At 40.8% G+C, this 12,861-nt stretch overlaps 1 protein-coding gene across 1 annotated transcript in view; it reads right to left on the bottom strand.

Moving 5' to 3' along the window:
* Positions 1 to 12,861, bottom strand: part of msh3 (mutS homolog 3 (E. coli)) — a 59,623-nt gene that overhangs the window by 25,621 nt on the left and 21,141 nt on the right. The window contains exons 15-20 of the mRNA XM_036143925.1: positions 12,388 to 12,556; positions 12,173 to 12,237; positions 8,847 to 8,963; positions 8,477 to 8,584; positions 4,906 to 5,020; positions 4,482 to 4,639 (exon numbers count right to left, since the gene is read on the bottom strand). Of these exons, the coding sequence (XP_035999818.1) occupies positions 4,482 to 4,639; positions 4,906 to 5,020; positions 8,477 to 8,584; positions 8,847 to 8,963; positions 12,173 to 12,237; positions 12,388 to 12,556 (732 nt within the window). The remainder of the gene's footprint in view (positions 1 to 4,481; positions 4,640 to 4,905; positions 5,021 to 8,476; positions 8,585 to 8,846; positions 8,964 to 12,172; positions 12,238 to 12,387; positions 12,557 to 12,861) is intronic.

A 12,861-nucleotide genomic window follows, 5' to 3' on the forward strand; every position in this document is an offset into this window, starting at 1 on the left:
AAATGGAAAAGGCCTAAATATACCTCCATACCACCTGTAAGACAGCACAGCCATGGTAATACTACAGCTCTATAAAAACTCACAAATGAATGACTTGGTGTAGAACAGACACTGCCCCCCCCCCCCCCCCCGCCCCCCCCCGCCCCCCCCCACAAACACACACACATACACACACTTGCCCCTGTAGGTGTTTATGTTACCCACAGACTTCTTGGCAGCAGAGCATGGACCAATATTTGTTTGTTGCACTCACATTCCTGGAGACTGGCTGCGTGTTTTGAACTCCAGAACCAGACACAAGTCCAAATGCAAGCAGGAGATTTCAGCACACGAAAGTCTAATCACTGCTGGGGAAGCATTGTCAATTAAAGGTCATTTTAAAACATAGTTTTACATCCTGCTTCCTCTTGCTGTTTCCATAACAACCATGGAGGCATGAAAGAATGTGCTCTGTAACCTTCAGGATTGAATACCGACAAGAAAGCACAGCAGCGGCATACATGGACATACAAATCTGCATCTGTCAGCCTGCATGAAACTTACACACAACCCGTCAGCCATAAAACATAAAAAGATACAGTACTGTGTGACAGTGGAGAGGGCAGAAAAATCATAAGGGTCTGCAAGCCAGGACACAATTGTAATCCAGATTATTCTCTTTGTCCTCATTTATAATCAGGCATCTGGATCCGCCTGGATAGGATTTAATACGAGGCATCAATGCACCATCCCCTTACTCCACCCAAAAATGTCTGATCATTCCCCTGAAACATAAACTCCAAAATCCCCTCACAAGCTCTAATTTACATTTGCTTCTCTAATGTGACGAGGCAATTTCAGCTGCTGCGTCTATTATGACTGTCACAGCAGTAGGGACTGATTGAGCGTTTATCCTCCCGGCAGATTTGCCCCGGCATCATAACCTCTGATGGAGAGAGCATCAAAAGTCTAATTAGACCCTTACAGTATCACCGAAGCAAAGGGGAGAGGAGACGACAGCAGATACATGATGTGGGTGTGTTTCGCCTAAGGAAATTAATTATTCATTCCTGAGATAAAGACGTTATTCATCCATCAATTGCCTACAGCTGCTTGTGTGTGCAGCGTCGCGGCAGGGCTGGGACCTATCTCCGGCACGCGTTGGGTGAAAGGTGGGGTACACCCTGGGCAGGTTGCCAGGATAAAGACATTATTAACATCTATAAACCAAATTAAAGTGAACTAAAAAATCTAAAAACACAAGCACACCTGAGTAAACCTCTATGTAGTTTTACCTCTAAAGATGCAATTGACCCCAATATATCTAAAAACTATTACATGTCAAAGCTTTGTCCGAAAACACGGATTAACTCTAATCCAAACTTAAAATAATTAAATTTGTTTATGACTTGACAGACTGAAAACTGTTTCTGAAAAACTACTTTTAGATTCTAAATGCGGGGAGAAATAAGTTTTTTTTTTTGTCTATACAAAAAGTCCAGTTGTTCCAAGACGATCCAATAGTGTCTGTTCGTAGTTTCTTATTTTTATTTCAACATGATGCACCTACTCTACCGCTGATCTAAGTACTTCTCAGTAAATTACAGCGTTACATGATAAGATGCCAGCCATGAAATTTCCTCATGACCAAATATTCTACAGTCAATTCTTAGTGGTATATTAACTGAGAATCACTGCAACTCGTCCACAAAGTAGTAGCAGGCGACATAAAAACACAGAAAGAGGTCACCGGGTACTTAGGGACAGAGTTTGCACATTTCTGCACAATGATTGTCTACAGAGCTCTAAAATTCACATGCCGTTCAGATCAGCTCGAGGACTCTGCATAGAGAACTTCATGGAAGCGTTTGCAATGGCAGCTGCATGCAGGCCTTACATCATCAAGTGAATTGCAAAACAATAGATGCGGTGGTGAAAAGCCAGCTGCCAACAGACTCTCCAGCAGTGAAAAAATGTTCAGAGGAGCGACAAGGCGTTGAAATGCTAAAGATATACATCAAAGGTGAATAAAAATTAACAAGCATTTTTTCACATTTATAGTAACCTGGCAAAATCTGACAATGTTGTGCACATATTTGAGATCTTCTGCTGCAAGCTAATTATTTACAAAGGGCAAAAACACACGGCAAGTCCCTTGTAAGTGCAAACTGCACTAAAACGGTGGCTATTCCTATCGCAGGTAGCTTGTTAGATCTGTAAGTGGATCTTAGGTAAGACACTGAACCCCTTCCTACCCAAAGCACGTACTTACATACATATACATTCAGATTATCCTTTTCCATTTAACATACTCAAGATTTTCTTCAAGAAAACTTTACTCCTTCAAATATCAAATGCATTCAACCTGAACTTCACTTTTACGGACTCGACCAGCTAGTTTATCTTAAAGATGTAAAACCCAGTTAAAAACTGGAGTTCAAACCCGTACTGCTCACCATCTTTGGATCCCACAGGGTTAATACATGAGAACATGCCTAAACCCACAAGAAAAATATTAAACACATCTGCAGGCCATTACGTCAAATCAGAGAGCGTTGCAGAAGCAGAATAAAAAGAGACCATATATTGGCCTGCACTCCATACCAATATGCAGAGAGGACTAGGGGGCTTATAGCTACTCTCATCATAATAGGAATAATAATAATAAAATAGAAAAAAAAACTTGCAACAATAAAGCCTTATTGCCTGAGAGTTTGTCAGACGGGGAGAGCTGAATCGAGCTGCATCGATTTGAGATGGAACAATAGAGTCAGCCGTGTCAGACCACGCTTGCTCTTTTTTTTTTCCCTGCTGTTACACACCTTCCTTGTGGTAAGGAAGGAACAAAATGGATTAGATGGGATTTCTCTGAGTGTCAGACCTAAAAATAAACCCAGTGTCACAGGAAGGGAAAGTGAGATTAGATGCATGAGAGGCGGAGAGTGACATCCTCTTCTTCTCCAGTGTCCTTATCAATAACAAGGTAACAACTAATAATGAATCTTTAGAGTGAAGGTGTGGGTTAGTGTGTGGTGTGTGGTTACTGTGCCTATTAACAAAAGTAGAGAAAATCATGCAATCACATCTTGAGACCTTTAATATAACATGGTTGCAATGATTCAAAACTTTGTTGACAACTTTTAAACAATAGCAGCACTTAAACGTCTTCATTAGGAGTCTATCAGCATGTCATATTGCGACTTGGCAGTTTTTGGCCACTCTACCATTATAAAAATAAGTTATTGTTATTGTTTTCACTCCGATGAGTGCTCCACACTAAATGATGTTATGGATAGGCTCCTGTGTATGAAAAACCAATCTCTGCCATTCGGACCAAACTGCAGGGATTGGTTCAAGTTTTTACAGGCCTGCAGCTCCCACAGAGATCCAATTTTTTAACCTCCTTTTTCTGAATACATAATGTATTGACTACTGTCAGGATGGACATGACACAATTTATTCCCTTATATATAAAAATATATTTTAATCCCAGCACAATCTCCATGGTGTAAATTCTCCAGCAGCATTTTTTTAAAGCACAGCTACTTTTTACCTCACAGCAAAATTGCATCTAACCCCTCAGAGAGCAAGAGAAAGAACACGTTAACCTCAAGTTTTCACAGATTTCTATCTAATCAAGCACTGGAACAAACCCGAGGATCTGTTACTGTTAGCTTCAACCACACAGGCAAACATAGCCCACAGGAACTACAGCAGGGGATCTTTCTCAAAAACTTCTAAGGACCACAAAGACCTCCAGCACAGTATTAGGCAAGTGTGTGTCTTGATTTAAAACATGTTTCAAAACTTTTACATAAACCTTCTTGTTGTTTTTACACATTTACTATTACATGTCAGATAATGACACATCCCTGTTAAAAAAAAAAAAGACATAACATCGGCTTCGCCAGAACAGAAACTAACGGTGTGACAATCTTTAGGATCAACTGAAGAAGGTCGAGGACAGGAGACAAATTGTCAAATTCTTACAAATATTGAATACAAGCCAGAATGGATCTGTTTTAGCAAGTCAAGATGTGGCATGCGGATGGAGTCCTACCAAACAAGATAGAATGCTAAAATTGAATCAGATTAAAGACATGCACACTTGTGCATCCAGGGTGTTGGACTTCCTCTCCCCGGTTACACATTTGTTTATTTTTCAATTGAATTGCACAGGATATGGATTACAATAATAGCTGGAAAAGTTTTTAAATTCACATTATCATGATTTTCTTTTTTTTTTACTGACCAAAGCCTTGATTTTTAACCATTGTCAGATCTATAGCACAATTATTTAAAGAAACATTCAATAATGCAGTAGCTTTTTGTTTGTTTGTTTGTTTATGAGTCATTTATGAAAAGTTACGTGGAAAATATAGTGGCTTGTTTTCATGTCAGTAATACCGCTTGCAATTTCTGGACTGTATCAAACAACTCAATGCAGAAATGTGAGATACCTGGAAGCGGGGAGCTAAATGTGTGTGAGCTTGTGGCCATACCTGATGTAAATACCATCCAGTACACTCAGACAGGCCTCACAGGCCGGAACGTACGAGCCTATCTGAGCCATAACACAGATGAGTGCAACCTGCCGGATGTAGGAGCTCTTGCCCCCCATATTGGGCCCCGTGATTATCATCGTCCTTCTGCCGTTGTGCTGAAACAAACAGAAAGAGGAGAAGAAGACACCAACTGTGACTAGAATGAGATATTTGCATGCTCGCACGCACAGCTGAGGAGGTGGGTGGACTCAAAAAGCTTGGCTTCTCTTCCCACTGCCTTGTGCTTCTGTTGCAAGATTAACCTACACCCACTCGAGCACCGAGCGAGGAAGTCAGCGAGTGGGTATGCGTGTGTGTGAGCGTGTGTCGTGCAAAGCCCTTTGTCTCAGAGCCATTTGAATATGTCCGTGTGTGTTTGTACCTGTAATTTAGTGTGGTTGGGGACATACTGGCTGTGCTCTCCCATCAATAAATCTATTGCAGGGTGTCTGCCATCAGTGATCATAATCTGCTGCTTTTTTTCACACACCTTTGGCCTAAACACAGAGCAAGCAGTCAGTTAGTGACATGAGCGCACAATAAAAAAAAAAAAAAAAACACAATTTAAAGGCACAGTTTTACTTCTTAAGAGATTTTTTTCCCCCCAATTTTTTTTCAATCTCCTATCTGCATAACCGGTCTCCGTCTAAACCTTAATGACTTGTGAAAAGGTAACGAATAGCAAAGACTTTAAAAGAAATTTGACACTTTGAAGAGGATTGTGCAGAAGAAGGAAAAAGGAAAAACAAACAAAGTAAACATTATTCACATGTAAGGAGCTGGTGAATTTGTAAAGACAGAATTATAAATAAAAAAATAAAAAAACACTAATACATGCCCAGAATCTGAAATATAAGGGGGAACTGTTTCTTTATTTTTATCCTTTTAAATGTTATCGGCAGATATTGAGAATTGAGAGCACAAAAATAAAAAAAGGAAACAGCTTTAGATTGAGGTAAAAGATTTTCCTCACATTGGGATAATTTATGAAAAATACCCTTGAGGGTGTTTTTAATCTTCTGTAGCGAAAGGCTTAAACAGATATGCACAAAAATGTCAGCAAACCAGGTAAAGATGTAAAAGAACACTTTAGATTTTTCCTTCAAATACATTCACATATTGTAACACTGAATATTCTTTAGAGAAATCCAACTTTTAAGACAAGGCAAGGCAAATGTATGTGTAAAGCACATTTCAGTAACAAGACAATCCAAAGTTCTGTACATAAACAGAACATTAGAAAAGAAAACATTACAGAGGAAAGTACATTGAAGGGGAATAGTAGAACGAGGTTAAGGTATAAGACAAGTTGGACAAACTTCAACCCTAACATTTAAAGGCAAATCTAAACAAATAGGTTTTTAACCGTGATTTAAACAAACTCAGGGTTTCAGCACTTTTAGTCTTCTGTGAGTTTGTTCCAGATAAGTGGAGCATAAGAACTAAATGCTGCTTCTGATTTGACTATATTTCTTCAGTGGTGAAAAAAAAAACTTTAATAAAAGTGTTATTTTTAGGAAAATGTACCTGTGACGTGCATAATATTTACCATTAAAAATGCCTTTAAAATAATTGTGAATGTATTGTGCTAAACCACAGTTACTATAGTATAGTGAGATAAAACTGGAGAAGTGTGATTGGGTCAGATGAGACGAACATTGAGCTTATTAAAATGTTTAAGTTTTTAAGATGCAAGAAAAAATGAATATGTGGAAAACCACCCCATTACCAAGCTTAAGTACAACAGAGGTTATGTCAAGCCATGGGCCTATCCATCTCCTAAAAGCTTTATAATAAGAGTGCGTGGAATAATTGATTCTTTGAAATACTAGAAGATTTAAAAGAGAATCAAATGAACAACACTAAATAATTATTAAAAACATTATACAGAGGTATCTACAAGAAAAAATCTAGTAGCCTTTGCCCAAAATCTAAAATGGGTCATCACTTAAGATTTTAACAAGAATGTTGTCCAAAACACCAAATCAGCACACACTTCTTCCATGAGCGCCCTAAAACCCCGACCTAAACGCTCTAGAAAACCTGCGGGTTAAACTGTGGAGGAGATGTAAGAGAACCCCTCTGACGTTTTTACACTAAATGTCTGTATGCTATGAGCGTGTGAAACCAAAGTCAAATTCCTTATTTGTGCACTTCATCTTGGCAAATAAAGCTCATTCTTATTCTTAAATGAACTAATTTAACACTATTTTTTTCAGTGTAGCAATAGAATACAATAGAATAGACAATAGAATTATTGTCTTAATGAAAGGAGAAACCAACTGATTTACTTTCACAAGTGGAGCATTAATGCTTTCGCTCTGCTTGATATATATGCAAAAAAATGTATTGGATATTATTTTGAGATTATTTTAAGTTCAATGGACACAGAAACGTAAAGGTAAAAGAGAGAGAAAGGAGGAGAAAAAGATGAGGCAAAATGTTAAAAGGCAGAAAATGTAACAAAAATAGGGCAGATGGAAAAAAAAAAAGAGAACATGATAACATCCTTGGAGTCTGCTTCTACACCTGCAGAAAGAGATATAAAAAGAATGGCCAAAAGAAAATCACGGGTACAAACAACCAACATCTTTGATACCATCACTGAAAAATATGCAGTACTGTATAATCCAAGATGTATGTAGTGACAGCCAAAGCTAATTATAGTGTTTATCTATATAGAAGATAAGCATGTGTGGATGTTTGTTACAGTATATGTGAGATAACAGAAAGGCTCAATAGTGGTTGTGAGGAGCCAAAGATCCAACCACAGAGCGCTGAGGCAGACACTGGGGAAACCAGAACTCCAGATGAACGAAATGGCCCCCCCAGAGCAAGGTGCCCAAGAGGGACCAACACAAGGAAAGCTGCCTCCCCCATCCCAGTGAAGAGCAGAGATGAGCCCCAGGAAATCTCCCAACAGCCACAGTACCGAAGCCCCCTGGGGCGGGGAGGAGGGGGGTTTAGCAACAGACAGTTGTCTGTGTCATTTTGACATTAAAGCTTTAATCCATCCATCCGTTTTCCACCGTTATTGGGGGGAATCCCTGACGTGCTTCTCCAGCTCATTCTGAGAGATCCCAAGGTGTTCCCAGTGTAGCATGGATTTTAACACCTTTGGTGCATTCTGCGTCTATCCTGAAGTCTCTTCCAAATGGGAGATGCCAGGAAAACCTTCTATAGGAAGGATACATCTCACCAGGATGCATGCAAGGTGAGATGCATGAACCACCTCAACTGAGTCCTCTTGATGCAGAGGAGCAGCAGATTTACACCAAGATGACAAAGCTCCTCTCAATATCTCTAAGAAATAGTCCAGTAACCCTGCAGAGAAACCACATATCAGCCACTTGAATCCAGAATGTTCTGGTCATATTCTTTATCTCACAACCACAGCTGAGGGTCAAAACACTGATGGTTGGGTGTTCTCATGGAAAGTCCCCCCAACTCCATACAGCTCAATCTGCCTCGACAGGCTCGCAGATGCATCCTTCTTCTCCAGCTTTGGCACGCTCCAGACTATTAGCGTTAATTTTTATACCTGAATGCAACATTTTTAAAAAAAGTACGATATTTAAAGTGAGCTGGGGTTAAAAGGAAGCTGCTTGGGGGAAGAAAAAAAAAAACGCATTCAGTACAACGGTGTGGATGGAGGGAGAAAAAAAAAGCTTAAATCGAATGTGCAGAAATAGACAGTATAAAGATGCTTGTGTGAGTGAGTGGGAGAGATGTTGGTGTTCTGGCAGAGCACAGTGCTCAGCCTGGTGCATACACCCACATACAGCCTGTCAGAGTCTATAGGACACGACACAGGACGACCCTCCCCTCCCCTCCCCACCACACACACATGCACATTTATACACATAAGAGAAGCAAACAATCCCAGACACACACACAGAATGTATGCCCAGGCACGTGCATCAATATTTATGGTCAATATAAGAGGATATCACCTGCAATAATTCCCTTGTTTAGCCACCTCAGCCAATGAAAGGAGGCAGTCCATGGTTGCTAGGTGACTAATAGCCCTTTTCATGGCGTGGTAGTGCTCCCCAAACTGACTAGAGAGAGAGAGAGGGGAGGAGAGAGAGAGAGAGAGAAAAAGGATTTTCAAGTGTAAATTAAGCTTAGTGCATACAGGTTCCTGAGCAGACAGCACTGACAGGGTGCTTGACTTAAACAGACTAATTCTGGCAGGCTGAGAGCTGTGGAGCCATACCTCTGAACCACAGACTTGTTATGTGTTTTAGCAGCTTTTCATTTGAATTCCTCATAAAAAAAAAAGTGTGTCTGTGTTGGTGTGTGCAGTTGCCTCTGTCGTACTCCAAAAATCGGGTCCACTCCCTCTGGCAGTCTAGTAGCAGCTGCTCTCGGAGCTGCTGCAGCTTCTTGTAGCGTTCGACCAGGAAAGGAGACTGATACCTGCTCACAGCCTTGGTGCTGCAGAAGACCCGGAGGGGGAAGAGAAGGACAACAGGAGTAAAAGTTTTGCTTCAGGAAAAAAACAACGACTCCACTGTGCTAAATCGTTTTATGTGGGTGTCTTAACTTTGTTAATTTCACACACAAACCTTCATATTTGTTAGACATTATTATCCTTTAACACATTTCATCTCCTGCCTCTACTTTGAAAAAGCAAAAGTGGATTTTACGTATCAGAATAAAATAGGGTTAACCTTTTCATTTCTCTTCACGATTAGGCAAATAATTTACCAATACAATACATTGGCATGTTACTAAAACACTAAAAGTTTAAGGAATTAAATAATACTTTTTAAATTCTTTCAAGCATTATACTTTTACAATACACTACCGAGGTTTTTGGGGAAGGTTTTAAAATTTACAATTTTCTGATGTAAAAAAAAAAAAAAAAAAAAAAAAAGCCCAGCACTTAAAAATAGGAGGTTTTGACAACATTTAAGTTAAATAACTCATCCATAAAAGTAACTGCAACAACAATAATGACCCTTTACTTTAACTCCACAGATATTGATCTGATGTTCACAGTGTAAATATGGTATGTTAGCAGGGGGGACGACAATGATCAGATAAAATACACACAGAGAGCCAGAAGCGGGGATGGATGGATTCTTTTTCTGGTTGCTATCTTGTAAATCTTTTGGGACTCAACCGGTCTCACGAGGAAAAGAGAAATGGATCAATCACGATCAACTTTTCCTGCAGCAAAAACGTGATGATTCAAGGTGCGGCTATGTGGGTGAAACGAATTGATGCAAGCATCTGCTGTATGGTTTTATTTCCCAGCCTGTATTCAGAAGCGTTGTATAACATCAGTGTGGATTGTCAGGTAGAAGCGATGTTAAAGGTTACCTTTTACCTTTTTTACCAAAACGCAAATAGGAATGAACTGGGAGAAAGGAAACAAACACATATCCACAATTTGTATTAGTCAATCACACTTGTGAAATCAAACTGTCAGCTTAAGAAGCAACACTGATTGATAATCAGTTTCACCTGCTGTTGTGCAGATGGAAAAGACAACAGGTGGAAACTAGAGGCAATTAGCAAGACCCCCCCAATAAAGGAGTGGTTCTGCAGGTGGTGACCACAGACCACTTCTCAGTTCCCCTGCTTTCTGCCTGATGTTTTGGTCACTCTTGAACGCTGGCGGTGCTTTCACTCTAGTGCTACCATCAGACGGAGTCTACAACCCACACAAGTGGCTCAGGTAGTGCAGCTCATCCAGGATGGCACATCAATGCCAGCTGTGGGAAAAAGGCTTGCTGTGTCTGTCAGCGTAGTGTCCAGAGCATGGAGACGCTACTAGGAGACAGGCCAGTACATCAGGAGACGTGGAGGAGGCCGTAGGAGGGCAACAATCCTGCAGCAGGACCGCTACCTCCACCTTTGTGTATGGAGGAACAGGAGGAGCACCATCAGAGCCCTACAACATGACCTCCAGCAGGCCACAAATGTGCCTTTGTCTGCTCAAACGGTCAGAAACAGACTCCATGAGGATAGTATGAGGGCCTGACGTCCACAGGTGGGGGTTATGCTTACAGCCCAACACTATGCAGGACGTTTGGCGTTTTCCAGAGAACAATCCCTGTGCTCTTCATAGACTGAGCACATGTGACAGATTTCAGAGTCTGGAGACACTGTGGAGAACGTTCTGCTGCCTGCAACATCCTCCAGCATGAATTATTTAGCAGTGGGTCAGTAATGGTGTGGGGTGGCATTTCTTTGGGGGAGGGGGGCGCCACAGCCCTCCATGAGCTCGCCAGAGGTAGTCTGACTGCTGTTTGGTACAGAGAAGAAGATCCTCAGACCCATTGTGAGACCATATGCTGGTACGGTTGGTCCTGGGGTTCCTCCTAATGTGAGACAATGCTGGACCTCATGTGGCTGGAGTGTGTCAGCAGTTCCTGCAAGATGAAGGCATTGGTGCTATGGACCGGCCCGCCCGTTCCCCCAGACCTGAATCCAACTGAGCACATCTAGGACATCGTGTCTGGCTCCATCCACCAACGCCACGTTGCACCACAGACTCTCCAGGAGGTGGTGGATGTGTTACTCCAGGTCTGGGAGGAGATCCCTCAGGAGACCATCCACCACCTCATCAGGAGCTGCCCAGGCGTTGTAGGGAGGTCATACAGGCACATGGAGGCAACACACGCTACTGAGCCTCATTTTGACTTGTCTTAAGGACATTACATCAAAGTTGGATCCACCTGCAGTGTGTTTTTCCACTTTAATTTTGAGTGTGGCTCCAAATCCAGACCTCCATGGGTTAAAAAATTTGACTTCCTTTGATAATTTTTGTGTGATTTTGTTCTAAGCACATTCAACTATGTAAAGAACAAAGTATTTAGTGAGAGTATTTCTCTTTTTTCTATGTATATGGTGCGTTCATATTTGTTGCAAAAAGATGTTTTGCTTGCATTATTTGTCTCCATTAATAATTTCCTTTAAATTATCTTCCCAGATGTACACCTCTGACTCTGTATTGCTACTGTGACAATTTAATTTCCCCCTTTGGGAATTGAAAATACTTGTATATTTTCTAACATTAATTGATTAAACTAATTTTGCAGGGATTGACTATTTGATATTTTGTAAATAAAAATTATGGCATTAGCTTTTTTCAAGGTCCTGATAACTATGGCAAAAAAAGGTAATGGAGCACAGGGATGTTTGAACTGAAAGGATTAAAAATATAATTGTTTACAGAAAAATTATGTACTTTTTGCATTTATATGACATCATTTGTCTTTTACTTCCCACTTTTTAAAAAGTTTAGCCATCAGTAATCACTGAAAACAGACAAATTATTTGGTCTATTTTAAGATCAAAAAAGCACCATTTTATCGTTTGTTTCTCAACCTAACCATGTGGTTCTGGTTTAAAAGGTCAAACAAAACCATAACTCTGCTCTGTTTTTTTCTTTAAAAAAATAAAAATGCAAAATGAGTTTTAAAGTATCTATATTTGGTTCTACTTTACGTCTAAGCAAAGCATTTTGGGGATTATACCTTTCACACTCAAATGTCCACAACAGGAATAAAATAAAATTGCAGAGACCATCTAGAAACTCAAGTCTGGAAAGGTTTGGATTTTACAAATAGAAAACCTGCTGGGAAACCTGTAAGAAGTGTTTGATGGTATGTTTCATCAGTAAGTGAGCTGACCTGCTGATTTTCACCCAGTCAGGTGGAACGACTGATGACAGCGAGTTCTTCACCTCAATCAGAAACTGGAAGCAGAGGAGAAAGCCGATGATAAATCCGAGCAGAGCAGACAGTCTAAATAATGCATCAGCCTTGCTCCAATCAGACACACAAACAGCTGGGACTTCTGGCCAAATGGTCACTTAATCTCTCCCACACTCAGATACAGGCAGTACCTCCTGTCCAGAAACAGTCGTGTATTCGAGCGCGGGGGACTTCAGCACCAACCGGACCTCTTTGCGGTGCGCTTGAATCTCAGAGAGGACGGACTGGATTTGGCTCATCCTTTCCTGCAGCACCGGGAAGCCAGACAAATCTGAGAAGAGCTCCGTCTTATTCCCCGACCTGCAGAAATGCCCAATATAAGACATCCCTCTGCCAATCTGTGAGTCCTCGGTTTATGACAAATGAGCCAACTTGACTGTCTGAACCATAAGAAAAAGAATCATCCATCTGTCAATATATAACACTTGGATTTAACTGTTGCTCTTGATGCCAGCTGTTAATCAGAAACTGTGTGAAGCCTCATCTCATAGGGCACGTCCATAAAGCTTTCAAAGGGTTGGCTTAATGGGGGGCTGCTGGGAAGCAACACCCATGATACGATATTATGCATGTCCTCAGATCCAGAAGTCAGATCCAGCAATGAG

This window comes from Fundulus heteroclitus, chromosome 12 (genome assembly GCF_011125445.2).
Source record: "Fundulus heteroclitus isolate FHET01 chromosome 12, MU-UCD_Fhet_4.1, whole genome shotgun sequence".
Taxonomy (NCBI): Eukaryota; Metazoa; Chordata; class Actinopteri; order Cyprinodontiformes; family Fundulidae; genus Fundulus; species Fundulus heteroclitus.